This window comes from Bombus pascuorum, chromosome 1 (genome assembly GCF_905332965.1).
Source record: "Bombus pascuorum chromosome 1, iyBomPasc1.1, whole genome shotgun sequence".
Taxonomy (NCBI): domain Eukaryota; kingdom Metazoa; phylum Arthropoda; class Insecta; order Hymenoptera; family Apidae; genus Bombus; species Bombus pascuorum.
In genome coordinates this window covers 32,252,199-32,268,545 of record NC_083488.1, presented here as the reverse complement: position 1 = coordinate 32,268,545, position 16,347 = coordinate 32,252,199, and the positions used below count along the sequence as shown (strand labels likewise).

Genomic DNA, 16,347 nt, shown 5'->3' with positions numbered 1-16,347 from the left:
ACTTTATCGAATGCTAGATTCTTATTAGCATAACTATCCAATAATGATAACTAAAAAATAAATAGTTTCATCAAAGTTTTTTCATCTACTTTTTTACATTTTAAGACTAGGATATAATAAAAGTCATCTTCGTTGAAAATACGTTCCATAATTGCAAATGAGAATCCTAATAAGGAAGAAACCTACTAAAGGAAGAGGAAGAAAATTATTACTATCCATTATCGTCCGTGAAGCGAACGAAATTTTAAAGATGTCGAGTGCTTCGTCTAAACTTAATTGAACGTTTTTTAATTACTCAAAACTACAATAAAAAAATTCCCATATTTTTGCGACGAAATACGATGTACTTTAAAAATACGACGAGACATCCAATAACAGAATAATATAACTTGAAGTATACCTCTTGTTAACAGCCTTCTTTTTATACCTCGATGAATTTAACTTTATCTCGCATAAACGCGATATTATGTAGGTTAGAGGTTGTAGGTTATTACTAGATTAAGGATTTAATGCATTTTAATGACTTTTGCATTTTAATGCATATAATATGCAAGCAAAATGTTCAAGATATAGTATATTTGTAAAAAATATTTTCTAGATAAAATTACTTAGGCTTCAGTTTTTAAATTAAGTTAGAATTCCATTTTTCTTCGTTTCTTTTTATCACTGCTTTCTTAAAAAGGTATTAATTGTTTTAAGAAGATATTCGTTTCACGGCGAACTGCACTTACATTATATTTGATATTTCCTTTAGAATAACAGTATGATTTTAACAATATCGCTCTTTTTGAAAATTCATTCCTTGAGATAACTGGTTCTTCTGCTTCTAAGTAATGTTTCGAATTATCGTTTCCAACCTATTACGTTAATATAATGATCACATTAATTCTCCAGCTGTTCTAGTTTCCGGTTAAAGATTAAACGGTACTTGTAGTGGTTCGAATATATCGTTTGAGTTCACTTCATTGAATTTCAAAGCACAGCAAATCTGTCTGTGTGTGGTTTCCCGTATCGCTAGCACGTCGCACTATCATTTCCGGTGCAAGTTGAATCCGGTTGTGTTCCTGTCCCAAGTTGTCGATGAAGATAGTAACCATAAAAGCATGCTGTCAACGTATTTTTGCGTTTCCCTTTTGATTAAATTTTATAATTATGCCAAAAACCACTGTTTCGCAAACATTCGATAAGTCAGAATTATGATTATTGCAAAGCAAATTGAAATAAAAATATTCCAGCTTTGCATTTCACAAGGTATTCGAACAAAACTCATCGATTCAATCATCTACCTTTCCGTGACAGCTGCTTAGTTTTAAAGTTCCAGTGCTCGAAGAAATGGGAATTGATTATTCCAGGATGCGAGTGAAGATGCTGGAATATCGGTTATGCAAATTCTAGACGTCGGCTTGCCTTCCAGGATCCCTCTTTATTTAAAGAAGCTTCGTAGATGCATCGACGATTGGATAATACGAACGAAAATGGATTTCTAAAACCGTAACGTTGAAAATCTGCTAGGCAGACGCCTGATCAGATTTTCACGCGAATCGGACGTTCTACTGTTTTCCTTTTTTTTTTTTTTTTTCAACTGCGAAATTGCTTCGTGTTACGTATACGAAAAGAAAAGGTATTCGGTGGAAGGTGTTCGCGGGAATTGCAAAAAACTCCTGAATAGACACAATATCCCTGAAAAGCAGGATTTAATCGACGGCTGCCTTCAATGACTTAGCGGGGAAAAAAACGGGAGAACTTTCGAGGTATTCGCATAGAAAGATCAGAGAGCTTTAAGCCGAGCTTCAAATCCGTTTCAAACTCGCTGCAAATTAATCGCGGATACCGTGCCCAGTTTCCTAGTTTTTCCGGAGTTAATTCGAAATTTAAAGTTGATTTAAATTTCAGGTCAAATAAACGACGACGCATGCTCGAAACTGGAGCGGCTAAAACAGATAAGGAATCCACTGAAACAGTATTTTTAATTAGGGTTCGTGTATCACATTCTGTGGAATTTACAGTGTGAACGATGTTGATGAACCTCGTTAATGATCAGATATATTATATCGTAAAAATAATAATATGTTATATTTATATATTAAATAATATACCAGGAATCTAACGCAAGCTATAAGAGACTGTGCTAAAACAGACGAGGCACGTTATTCCATCGATCATGGCATAAATTCTTGATATAGTTAGTTCACGAAGATACTGAAACAAATGTACTATTGACAATTAGTTTAAGAGCTAGACATTTTCAGATTTTCCTACGTTCATTTTTTATTTTCAGGACAGTCGTATCTCGTTGTAACGCGTGCTAATGAGGTCCCGAATTAATGTATTTTTTGAAGTTTTCTATAGCAAATGTTCAAATAGTCGCGATACATATATTAAAAAATCATTATAATTCCATTATCAAGTGGATAGTCTTCCTCGCGAGTAGACATAAATTTATGAAAGCACACCGAAACACGAAATAAAATTGCTGCGGTTAGAAGTAGAAACAAGTCGTATACGGTTTACGGTACCTGTCGAGATTCGTAACGCTTACCGAAGAAGAGAAAATGGTGGATTCGTAAGAAACCATTCGATCGATAAAAACCCAGCTAACCACCAAGAAGGAACACTCGATATCCCCGTCATTCGATATCTCGTTTGTATCCTTTTTACCGATCGATTAACCGAGCTGCACATGACATTTTTTCGTCAGCCAGTCCTCTGTCGCAGAGAGACGCATGTAAGACGAGGCTGTCGGGAACAGATTGATTTACGTCTTTCCTTTCTGGAGTCAGGCTTTCTTTCGAAAACCAGGCAATCTCGAACGATTGCTCGCTAAATCTATGCTGAATGCAGAGCACGATTCGCTAAAGCCGTTTCACCCAGAGAAAAATAAACTTTAATCGCTTCTAAAGATAGAAATTGATCGGATGCTGAACGTCGAGAAAAATGCATCTCAAAATGTAATATAAAGAGAAAAATGAAATACGGTCTATCCAATACCATGCATTAACTTCAATCTCACAACAATTCGTTACCTTTCGTTCGCCTCCGATCCTCGAAGAGTCGTTGTAGGGTGTTTGTTCTAATTTTCAACTATTTCGTGACCTCTTCTCTAGTTTCATGCGCACTCGCTAATTATGCAACGTAGGTATCTCTCTTTGTTATTGAAACTTTTCTGCCTCTAAAGGACGCTATGATGTTGCACGAGATTTGAATAACGTGGGATTTTCCGTTTTCGTTAATTAGTTGCTACAATGATCGGCATTATAACGCAATGCCAACGTATAAGATATTTCGCTACAATTGTTAATTAGTAATTAGAGAATCACGGATTTACCTTCGCTTTTTTACCATATTCTCGTTACAGATACTGTTCATACAAACGTATACTAATATACCTTATTATGAATTATTACGATATAATTAAGGTTACGATCGCTATCCTGACACGTTGCAATTCAGTTACTGTATGAAGTAATTTCATATTCGTGTTGATATTTCTCTCATTTTAATAACGAAACACGTGACAGAACAAAACACGAACCAATATTCTAGAAGAGTACGTCTCGCGGAAACCACAATTTCATACGATGGTGTAGAGTTTCCGATTTTCTAATGCTTCGATCACGTTACCAATGATATATCTTCAAGAGAGAGAGAGAGATGGTTCCATTGTTTTTATCGAGTGGGAAATTGAGCTAAGTCCCGAGGATCGTACAATTCAGGTGAATTGGGCGTGTTGCCAAGTGGCACAAAAATGAATTTTCAGCGAAAGTAGAACAAAATGACGTATGAGTTCACAGAGTCGTGTCACAAGGAACTCTTACATTTTAATGTCCTGCTAACACCATTTATCATCACGCGTGTCTTATACCGCAGGAGTGAGTGTCAACGAAGGACATGTGCGTACCTATACATTACTACGTTACTATATTCTAAAAGACCATATTTTCCTTTTGAATTGAAGATGAAATACCGCGATGCAAAAGAGAAGTTAGGAAAACATATAAAGCAAAGAAGATGGAGTTTGACGTCAAAGAAATGACACCGACAATTTTCCAAATATTTTTCAAATATCATCTGTAAATTGCATATCTCGAGTTTCAAAACGAAACACAGTCGACTTTCCTCCTTTTCAATTTAAGATAAAATGCTTCGGAGAGTGAAAAAGAGACAAGAGATAGTAGATTAATCTTGATGTGAAAGAACTGCATTCCTCGAATGTCGAGACTGACACAGACAGTTTTTCAAATATTTCCCAGGCATTATCCGTAAATTGTTTAATTCGAATTACGAGATGAAACCACAGATTCAACTTTTCTCGTTCAGGGTATTATTTTAAGCGATGTATGGCACTGTCAACTGCCACAAGCTTGTGACACAAATACTACGTTGATCGATATTACCCATTGCTTTCCATGTAACGCGGAAACTTGGCTTCTATTTGCGAGTAAATATTTTTAAATTGCGCAACTTAACGTTTTCAAGGAGAAGTTGTTCCTTCCTCTAATGACCCGCAGTTAATCCTAATTTCACTGTTAACTCCTCCGCAACGGAGATCAATTAGGAAGAAGTTTATTGGTTGCAATTTGAAGTAGGGCGCCAGTCTGTCGGATTACCCAATTTCGGTACAACAGAGAAAACTAACCGGCAATTCGCGCGATTGGGGGTGTCTATCAAACATCTGCTTTAACAGAAAGCTTCGTTATACTGAAAAGACAAACTCTTTTATTATTTACTACTCGATCGTTCGATTTGATCGTTTCAATCAAAACGAGATGCACTCGAAACTTGTACACGATAATGCGCAATTGATCACGTATTCCCAATGTACGCTTCAAAAGTGAATCTCAAAATTAAATTAATTACAACAGAACGTGTCGATATATGTATACAACAATAAATTGCGAAACGTGTTAGGATTGCGATATATTCGATAGCGGAATTCTTTGTCTCGCGGACACGTTCGAGTCAAGCGTCATTATGTACGAACAGATAGAAGCGTAAGTCTCGTAGTTTAATTATATGGGAACAATACGACGTGTTGGCAGAATTAGAAATTTAATGTCGCGTCCTGCATCAAAGCGGCTGTTACCGCTTGGCTCGCGTTGGCTCGTCGTGAACAGCGTACAAGAACGAAGTACATTTGAAACGATTATGTAACGCAGATTTCATTAAAATTGTCGTGTTAGAAACTGCATTTAAACCTTCGCCCATATGTACTTTCTCTGTTACATCGATCGGTTCCTTTATTTTGTTAAGTAGTTCGAAAATATTGAGACTTCAATTTGTTTCGATATTGTTAACTCCAAGGCAGACGTCAAGCGTCGATTCGTAGCTGGCTCTTTGAATTAAAAAGAATACGGTTCGGCGCGCTTGAAAGTAGATAGTTTTGAAGAAACCTTGCAAGTTGAGGTAATATTTGACAACTGTAATTGTGTCCAAAATTTATATTCAAAAGGGAGACGTAATTGCGTAAAGCGCGAAACTTTCCAAGAACTTTCGTACTACTTGGACAAAGAGCGCAACGAAGAGAACGCCAAAGTTCGTTCAAATAATCGACTACAAGAATTCCGTTTTACCGGTGGAAAATCGAGAAAATACTCGCTTTCCGCGGAACCGGTGCTCCAGATACTTTTCAGACTTCATCCCGCTGTGTAAGCAAAAATATATTTTCCATGGTGAATAACGAAAACGATACACGGTCATTCAATAAAAGTCAGGAGAAATAGGTCGCACGCAATGCCTCGCCATTACAATTTCATTTTCTCCGAGCCCGAGTTAATGCATCGTATCGATTCGTTCTTGCGTTACAACTTCAGAGAATTGCGATAACTTCAATGGAAAAAAACAAGAAAAAGTGCGAGGGAGGGGGGGGGGGGAAGGGAAAAAAGAGAAAAATGTTCGTGCAAATATGACACCAGATCGAAATGATCGTTCTAGATTTTTATATGGAAAGACGTGTCTACGCTCGCGCCTCTGACATTATCAGCAATTTATCGAAAGCAAACCTTGACTTGTCTGTACATTTGAAAAGGAGGAGTAACGTTGCCACTCTTAACAACGTAGCTGCCTATTACCGTGACGATCATTCGGCTTTACCGATATCGGGGTCAATGCCAATTCTCTCTCTACGGGATCTGAAAATCCCTACGGGACAGCAGATGGATGTCAATGAATATTACGTGTACGTACAGGTCGCTTCGATCAACTACTGCCAGTTTTACTCTTGTACAAAATCAACTGCAGTCTACGTACATATATGAGCAGGGTAGATCTATAATACATATACGTATGCCATACATAGATACGTAAACCACGCGACTACGTTCTACGTTGTTTGTTTTCAACGAAACTTACCCCAAAAGAGCAGATTTCTCGGGTGTGGCTGCGGTCGGCATCCTGTTTCTTTCCCTAGAACAAAATAGCGGCGAATAATAACAACACCCGGCCCTAGCGGCTTACGGCCTCTACCCGGGTACCAACGACAAATATTAGCAGGCAATATAATTAAAACATTTCAAATACATTATTTTAAAAAACCGATGAACGATCATCTATACCCAAAAGTCTGAATAGTTTGTCGTATCAGTATGAAACACGTGTTCCTAACCGCACCTCAAGCATACGCGATATCGTCGAGGTTCCAAGCATTATTTTCCGGTCAACGATCGATCGAAATACATGGTAAATTAATGTCACGTAATTTTCGTTGACTTGAACCGCCCAACGGGGGAAATAGACTTGAAAGACGATAACAAAGTGAACCAGAACGATCGAACACATCGCTGAAACAAAGAAGCTTGGGCTGTTCCCCGCAGAGGAAATCGAGGATCCGTGCGGTTAAGAGACGCGTCGTGCTGAATACGGTTGGTGTGTCGCCGTTCTCGGAGGATCGACCTCGCAGGAGGATCTCTCGGACCGAGAAGCCGGTTCCACAACGCACGCGCTGTCGTCGCGCGCCACGAAGCACACGCTAATGCAACTCGAGCGTTGCGAGGACAAAGGAACATACATCCGACTACGTGCATGCAAAAAAAGATTACTAGTAACGATAATAACAATGTAACATCGGTGATAACTTTGCAGAAATCCATTTTTAGTCGTTATATAACGAAACACGCGATTACACGCTTGATATTCCCCTTTTGCAAAAACATTTAATAATGGTAATTCTTTCATTTTGATTATATGTTATAATATATATTTAAGATTGAAATTGTTCTCTGTAACATTATTTATTACGATCGATTTAGAATTTATTGAAAATGTTATATACTACAGCGTGATGTGGTAATTACAGTTTTGAAAACACAAGTAACATGACAGAGAAAAATTACATAGGTATATGTTTGAGAAAAGAACTTCAGAATGTGTACAATTTGTTTCTGAAAGGAATCACTCTGATTTAAACGAATGTACGCAAATTCTCAGAGTGTTGTAACATAAATCAAAGCGTATAATAATAATGTATATATATATGCTTTCATTGATACATGGAATAGTCGGAAAATAAATGTAAATAGCAGATAGATACCGGAAACATAAATCAGAATATCTTCCTATTGCAAAGAGCACAGCTTTGTATTCTGCTGAACGTATATATCACATTTTTCAAAATTTGTGATTTATATCATATGCTTAATATCAAACATTACATTTCCTGTTTTGCACAATTCTCTACCATCGAATCAAAGTACATATAACGCTATACGTTCCATAATATTTGATCTCGTCGTAGCAACGTATAAAAATTCTGATTTAACTTCATTCATAAATATCAAATAGAATTTGTACTGGACTTATTGGAAACTTTTCTCAGCCGATATTACAAATGGTATAGACTTGATCTGCACTGTAGACTATAACCTAGATTAGACCATTATCCCTATATGTACACATCTTATGAAACTGATATCGCTATGTATAATTCAAAAACATCCGAAGCTGAAAGGGCCTTGTATCAAAATGAAATATTACCCTAGATCGTCTACATAAAATTATACAAATTCTTCGACAAGATATTAAATTCTTTCCTCGATGTTTTTCAGGGGAAGAGAAATATTAAAATTGCTTTTGCGTTGTGACATCGTTATCCTTAATTGAAATTCGGTGCACAGCAAACTTATCACCAATGTTGCGTTACGACATTCGCTCAGGTTAGCATAGATAACGTGGCAAAGCAGCGAGCACAAATATAAGCGATAAACAGGAAAGCAGAGGAAGTCGAAAAATTAGACAATGAATATAATACACGCGGTACAAGTGCTAGGAAAGGAGTGACGTTCATGTCGCACGATGCGGCTTACCTCGTGGCCTGCTTTTGTACCCAGACCGATCAATAGTCGCACCACCAACTTCCGGTCCTAAAGTCAGTCCGTGTTTAAGGTTAAACCAGTCTTTGATTATTCTGATAACAGGCGTGTGCCTAATTCGATTCGTAGTTAGGCTGCAAAGAGCTCACATTGAGAAGCGATCGTAAGATCGAAATCGTTGGAACCACGTTGCCGTGGTCGCGCTATCGATTCTTAATTATTCTCAATTCTAGAGCACTTGCAAATATAGTGCGTCGCCATCCAAGAAATTGTGAAGGAATTTGAAAAACGAGAATATCGCGGATGCAATTTCTCGTTTTTAAATGGAACGATTAAATCGGGTGTTTGTTCCTGAACATTTTTCGTTTATCGAATGTTCGAAAAATCTGAGATCGTTCGTGTTGTCCTGTGGTTTACTCGATACCAACGAAACCAGGGAAAATTGTTGTGAATATATTATGTGAAATACATCTAATTGAAATTTCATTTCATTGCAGTGATAATAAAATTTCGAAATACAATACACATAATATATTTATGAAAAATTCCTCCGATATTGTTTAAACATAACGCGTACTTCGAATATAATTTTAAGCCACAGTACGAATCCAAGCTACAGAGTTCAACGTAACAGGAGAAAGGTATTAACCCTGTTGCCGTCATCGAATTATTACGTCTCTTATTAATCTTACTCTTGTATCAATAAGGAAAAAAATTTCTACCGTTTTAAAACTAATTTTATAATAAAAAATTGAAGCGAGAAATTGGACGTACCAATAACGTCTGTGTCGCATTTTTCTTAAATTAAAAGGAAATAGGCTAAAACAAGATTAAGAGTCGAAAATGATCGAAAGAATGATGCACGTTTACAAGAGAAAGGAGTCCATCTGCGCAAAATATAATCCCTACATTTACTCCAACAACGATACGATATTTGCAGACAGATTACGAACTTCTTTATAGGTTCTATTTCCGAAGTTTGTTATTGCAGGCAGTTAGTAAGTCAGATGTATTAGTAGCAATAAAATTTAATAATCGAAAAGCCACCATCCCCGTAATTTTCGTCATATTTCTTAGTACACAAAGTACATTTCTGTAATTTTAGTGACGACCGATTTAAAAAAGCAGCAGGAAACTGTAACGATCGATTCGACGACGTCCCAGTCCACCACCGTGGCCAATAGCAAAAGCACTCTAACCGTACCGCCGACATTTTCGACCTCGAACCGATCATTCACGACCTCCTTAGCTTCTACCCAGGTTACCTCGTCATTGATCGAGTTTGTCTTTCAATACGAAATCTCTCTTTGATACGAACAATGCTATCTCACTGAGAAAGTATTCGATAAGCTCTAAGGAGGTTCTTCTCTTTAACATAAAAATAATTTCAATTCAATTAATCGTAATTTGAATGTCTATGAAGTCACTAACTCAAACCAGCCTATTATATATTCTAAATAATGCAAAATTATTAACAATGTGTTAGGCATTCTATATCGTACAATAAATATATACAAGTATCGCAAGTTTTACAAGAAGATAAATAATAATAGCATTCCATAAATTACTGAAAGAATCGGATGCACTGTATAACGATTCAATATTTGATAACTCTGTATCTAGATTCTTACTTAAAAGTCAGCAAAACAGATCGTGCATCAATCTGCTAGTAATCAGAATTACTTACAGAATTACTTCATCGGCGACTTGCGATGAGTAAATCTTGAGTAGAAAGGCCCGAGGTCGAGAAACAACGAAAAGACGAAGCGAAACAGCGTGTCCCGCGACCGTCACCCCTACCTGCCGACCGGTTTTTCCCCTGTATACGCAGACAATAACGTATATATAAGACATTACCTTGAGACGATCGAGACGCTCTCACGGCGGTCCACGATCAGCGGGTCCTTTTTCCTTAGATCGACCTTGGGCGAGGCGAAACTGAAAGCCTTCTTGACACTCTCGAGGACGCTCTGCCCGGTGGTCTGTGTTTGGTCGACGATCGTTGTACTTTTGTACACGTCTTCGCCCAGGTCACCTAACGACCTGTACGAAGCGCCAATACCTGCCGGCATGGCGACGTTTCCGCTCGCTGTTGCTCGCCCACGATGATAAAACCCAACCCCGACTCGGACGACCTATTCGGACGTCTTCGACAAGGATGATCCTGTCCACCGTTGCGGTGGATCTACCTCTGACTTCGATGTTCTTCGCCGACACGCGTCCCACGTTGTTCTCCTCTCCGATTGCTGCTTGCTGCTGTTGCCGCGTTGATGATGCTGATACGCGTGCCCGAAGACGAGATACGCCAATATCGTGCGTCAACAAGGCAAACGAACGGGCAAAGGGGCAAATAAAGAAAACCCAAGATAAAGAGGTTCCACGTGAACGCGCTCGGACTATCGATCGAGGCATTGGCAAACGATTCTCTGATGGAACGGCCATCGACTTCGTTTCAGACGCAGGTGGTACGACGCCACGAATACGAAGACGTAATCCACTGACTTCGATACTTTTACGAGTTAGGATGTCGTATTGCGTAACCGTGGCGATAAATATTTTAATATTGCATCGCATTTGGTCACATCTTTTATTTCGCAAGTGTAAATGCTTTATGGTCGAAACTTGGAAAATTTTTGATGGAATTTTGGAGTCATATAAACAAACTACGAGTAGGTACGATAATCGAAGGAAAGTATCATTTATGGAGTAAATTATGGAAAGTTCTATTTCATTTTTTCTCGTTTGATTAGTACAGCAAAGAATATTTAACGTTTAAAGTTTAACCAATTTACTTATTTCTTCTAATTTCATTTTATTTAAACGGACGTTTAACGAATTTCCGTTTAAGATATCCACAGGTAAACCGTGTCGAAATATAGAATTATTCCACTGTTTTCAGTATTGTAGATAACTTATCTATGATATGAATGACACGTTAATGATTATTACCATTGGAACGTTGAAATAATTTCACTCCAGCAGAGAAGTTATATTTAAAACTTTTAACTAATAGTCGTTACGTACTACATTATAATTAAATAAAGCAAGGCGATTCGCTTCGTGATTAACCGAACTGTTAAATAATCATATATAAACATACCGATAGAAAGATTTAATCAAAATTTTAGTTTGTTTGTAATATTTCTTTCTTCCTATATATTTTGACGTAGATGGTTTACGTGAAACGAACCATGTTAAGCACGTATATTTTAATATGAGCTTGACTTTAGTTTGAAATTGGGAATTTATAGTGCCAGTCATAGACCAAGGGTGCTTATAATTCGTACCTCGTTGGAACGCGTATTTACGAGAGGAGAATTTTTCGCTTGAATTCCACAAAAATATGCTTGCCAAGTCAAAGTACGTATTTACGTATATCAAGTATAGTATATATATAATTAACTCGTGTAATTCTTTTGTTCTTGTTTTCAGCCTGTTTTTACTAACGCTCCGATACCTAATTTTCTTAATTACTTCGTTTTTCTCGTTAATTCATTTTCGCTCGGTAATCTCCCCCTTCAAAAAAAAAAAAAAAAAAAAAAACAAAAAGAGAGAAGAAAAATGCAGGTACATCTCGTTTCAATTATTTATATTCGAAATCATATTAAAAAATATTAGTGATAGATATTTGTAATACCATTTTAATTTTTTCTTTTTTTAATATAATTCAACTTCGTGTATTACTTATCTGAGGTTTTTATTCGTGATTCGACTCAAGTGAACTTTCCGCACGTACAGCTGTACCCACCGACGTTCTCATCTTAATTATTCAAAATCGAGCAAAACCAAACGCGGTCGAAAGGTATGAATAACACTACAGTCGCTCATTAATGCTGTGCATCAAGGATCGTTGGAAGTTCGTGACGTCATTATATAGGAGAAAGGACAACTACACCTGTCGTTGCTCGGTTGAAATTGCCATTATGTTTTCGATGACTCAACACCAACCACTGCTTATTCCAAACACCATAACTAAATGAAAGCAGGCAAACTGTTTCATAATTACTCGAACTGCTATGCACATATTCGCACATGAACATACACCGATACAAAAATTTAATTGGAATTGCAGAATTTAATCGTTTGAATTTATTTCCAATTCGTTATATTTATCGTTTTTTCTCTCGTTCGTGTTTAATCACATATGAAAAGATTTCATTGAAATTGTAGGTTTTATTTCTATCATTTTCTATCGTTGTTTCTATAGGTGTTTTCATAACGTAGCGTTTTTAATTCGATAAATTAGAGGAACGACGAAACTGATGTTATCTGCGTGCACCTGTCTATTCTTAATTGACGTTCCTTAATTGGTTTCTAGCTAAGGAAGGGACAGATGTTGCGCTTTCAGAACTAATAGGACGTTTCCTGTGTACGCCCTTCCTCGATTCCAGATCTCGATGTACTTCTCGAGATTACGGGATCGCGTCTAAATCGTCTAACGCGATATCTTCATCTTTTTCCGAACGTTTGACATTTCCATTAATGTAGAAAAGCTCTTTACCTGCGAGTAGAATCGTTCTGCCATTACCTCGTCGACCAGTCTTCGCGAAACAAAACAAGAAAACAAGACAAGGAAGAAAGATAGGTGTCAGGAAACATGGCTCGGCATGCACAAAATTCAATGACTTAGTCATTACACATCGAGACATTCATGCGTGGCCGCATGCCAATTGCAAGGTGCAACGCTTGTGCGCCTTTGTGAAAACACGCAGATGCTGAGAGAGAAGCGAAAACGGTGATCAGTGGCTGTGCCAATTCGAAATTGCTACGAAATTGCTCGACTGTGTGCGAAAACATTTTCAAAGTTCGAATGATCACACGATTCACTGATTACACGCTTCGCCGAAGATTTTGGACGTATATTTGTACATGTATCCGAGAAAACAGGCACGTGCATGCAAAAGTTGTGGATAAATAAAAAGCCTGATCGAAGATTCGATGTTCAATCGATTTTTATATTTGCCTTACTATTTTGTTACGTGAGACCTCTTGCATAATAATTTAGTAACTAATATTAGTAAATCAACAAGGAATAAGTCGTAGGTTGTAAACTTCTAGTTAGACTTTTGCTAAGTAATTTTTACGATTATTCGTAATTAAACAAAAATGATTTCAAACGATTTATTGCTATTATTAATTTACAAGTTTTAAAATTTCACGTCGAATACTATAATCACGAATTTTAATTTGTAAAATGTACTTGCAGAGCTTGTCACCTGTTCTCCCGATTTAAAATATTCCATTTGACATTTTGAATCTGAAGAAAACTGCAGTTATACCATTTTCTTTCTGCCATTTTTTTCATTCAATTTATAACATTTGATCGTAATTTTCTATGAAAGAATCTACGAATCTATGGAAAATAAAAAAATGCTAAGTAGAACATTTTAATTGAAGTGGATAGTTCTCATTAACAAATTTCTTATGGTTATCTAAGAGAATTTATTAGTACAGATAATTTATAATTGTACAATTTTATATTGGATCAACGATTGTATGCTTGTTTTATTACCAAACTTCCTCCATAATGTACGACGAAATTTGTCAATACTGTAAACTCACACTTGTCAAATTTTACTAATAATATTAGTTTAATTATACAAGAGGACCACGAATTGATTTCGTATCTCATTATTTGCGTTTGGACGAATTCGCACGATGTCGAAGCGACGATAACGATCGATAAATTATACCCGGGCTGGATGTCGCGAAGAAAATAACGCCTCGTAACGTAAGCGTTTAATCCGGTCGACGCGACCCGCTTCGCTAAAAAGAAATTTCTTTTCTACGATGTCCCGTTATTGACCGTAAAAACGAAAGCGTAAATCACTTTTTACGGGCACGACCCTCTTCGGAACACCAAGGGGTATTAACGTGGCGATTTGACGGTCTTCCTGTCAATTAAAACCTTCACTCACCAAGAAATTTCTTTCTTCGACTACGAAGAACGTTATATTGTACGTTACGCTCGTGACCATCGAGTTCTCGTAACGTGATATAAAGAAAAAAAAAAAAGAAAAAAGAAAGCGAAAATAAAGTCACGACGTTTCAGGGTAAGATTATAAATATACAGTTTAAACGCGCAATTGGTTTTTCATTTTATCGGAGCTCCTCGAAGTTCTATAAATTCTTTAACCCGATAAAAGTACGCGGCATATGACGATTAAAAAAGGGATCGCTTGTCCCTTCGATAAACGTTACTTGAGGTAAATACTTGATTTTAAATCCTCGTGTAAATACGCATACGTAGAAGCATAGGTTGAAAAACGTATATTTCGTGGTTGAAGCGCGTGTGGGAAAACAAATCGATAAGAAAGAAGATTGTAAAAAGCTCGATACACGTAGATGTAGATTCACGAACGAAAATAAACCGATTTCCGTATTAAAGAATGACCCCTGTTTGTTCTACTGCCCGTTAATTTGATATTCGAGCGTAGCCGTGAAATCCCATTAAACTTTTATGAAGAACAGGAAGACAGTCGTAAATATTACAAGCTATTGACGAAACGTTCGATTCCAACCTCTCCGATCATTCTCTCGAGTCGTTCGATTAAAATTACTCCACAAACATGTACGATGCGTCGTATAACTTATATAAGCTTCGTACGACCGTGGAAACCTAAACTGACGAACATCAGCTGCGGTCTCCGACTCGTATTTGCATCTACGTGTACGTGTGTGTGTCCACGCAGACGTAGGAATTTTTGAAAGACAGAAACCACGGCGATCATCGTTTTCCTCGAAAGGTGAAATTGCTGCAATAGTAGAAATGTATCGGTGCGCGTTTGGATCGTAGCACAGGAGGGTCGTGTATTGATTTTTCGCGTGGATAGCCGCGTGTATAACGTCTAACCTCGTTTCCCGTCGAGTAATCGCATACCCGGGCTACCAGTGTGACGTATCGAGCTCTCGATCGTATCGCTGACGCACTCGTGCGACAGTCAATGTTAAATCCCGTAGTGGCGGGAGCTGGTTTAAAAAACGTAAGGGTAAGAATGGAGATTGATCTCGCAAGGTGAAGCTCGACCTTCGTTACGATACCCTATGACTCACTTCGAGTAACGTCGCTGTCGGTTATACTTAGTCGCCACAGTCATTAAAAGAGAAAGAGTCGTGTGAAAATGTGACGAGGAAACGAACGCCCGAACGCGCGCACATACATACAGATACGGACACACGCACCTATACGCGTTGAAACATCAGTGATAGAGACGACGAAGGCAAACGCAATCGTCATCGATCGGAATGTTATACGTCGCGTTGGGCAATTTCTTTTTATTACCTGTTCGATTCTCGCAAACAAGTCTCGACTAGGAAATTGCGCGTGGTTGGTGCACGACCTGTGACTCACCTCGTCTTGCGCGGCTCCCGCTGCGGAATTCTGGTACCGAAAAAGAGTTGCAGCTTCTCTGCGACTTTCGAACAGGATAGTACGGAAACAGAGACGCGACAGACGATTACGAAGCGTTAGGGATCTTTGTGTTCGCTCTTCCTTCTGTTGCTCGATCCCTTCGCGACAGCTCTCACAGCTAACTCGTGATTTTGTCTTTTCTGTTCCTTAACCGCGTCGGTGCTCTGACGTAACTTTCTTCGTTGTTCCCTTCTTTTCCTTCGTTTGCCCTTTTTCGTTTCCGACGTGTGACGTGTGAAAACGCACCACGAGAGACAAGACTAACGAGAGACCGTACCGTGTTCTCAAAGGCACCGCACGATTACTATTGGCCCGAATACACGACTCAGACTACAGACTGGTCAATGGGAATGCGCGTCGCTTCGTGCGCGGTGTAGAGCGGATCGAACCGGTTACGGACGGTCTACCGACATCTGGCTGCAAGATGTAGGATCCCGATACAAGAGGGAAAACATTTACCTGACTACCGGGCAACCTTAATCGACCTTGGATAACACCAACTTTTGTTTTATCCCGAAGGGTTTGCTCCGTCGGCTCTGTAGGAATCTATGCTATCTATCGCGCTGTTACTATGTATTTAGTTGCTTTATCAGAGTGGAGTCGTTGCACGTGTTTAGATTTAACGATATATGT

At 38.1% G+C, this 16,347-nt stretch overlaps 1 protein-coding gene across 8 annotated transcripts in view; it reads right to left on the bottom strand.

Moving 5' to 3' along the window:
* Window positions 1-16,049, bottom strand: part of LOC132910496 (protein NDRG3) — a 34,036-nt gene extending 17,987 nt beyond the window's left edge. For 2 of the 8 annotated variants that reach the window (XM_060966236.1, XM_060966246.1), the window contains exons 1-3: window positions 15,655-16,049; window positions 10,161-10,579; window positions 6,349-6,402 (exon numbers count right to left, since the gene is read on the bottom strand). In XM_060966236.1, the coding sequence (XP_060822219.1) occupies window positions 6,349-6,402; window positions 10,161-10,375 (269 nt within the window). In that variant the 5' untranslated portion in view covers window positions 10,376-10,579; window positions 15,655-16,049. Of the gene's footprint in view, window positions 1-3,023; window positions 3,048-6,348; window positions 6,403-9,990; window positions 10,010-10,160; window positions 10,580-15,654 lie in introns of those variants that run through there. The other 6 variants (XR_009658788.1, XM_060966253.1, XM_060966268.1 and 3 more) reach the window with 6 other exon arrangements.
* Between the last annotated feature and the right edge of the window lie 298 nt (window positions 16,050-16,347).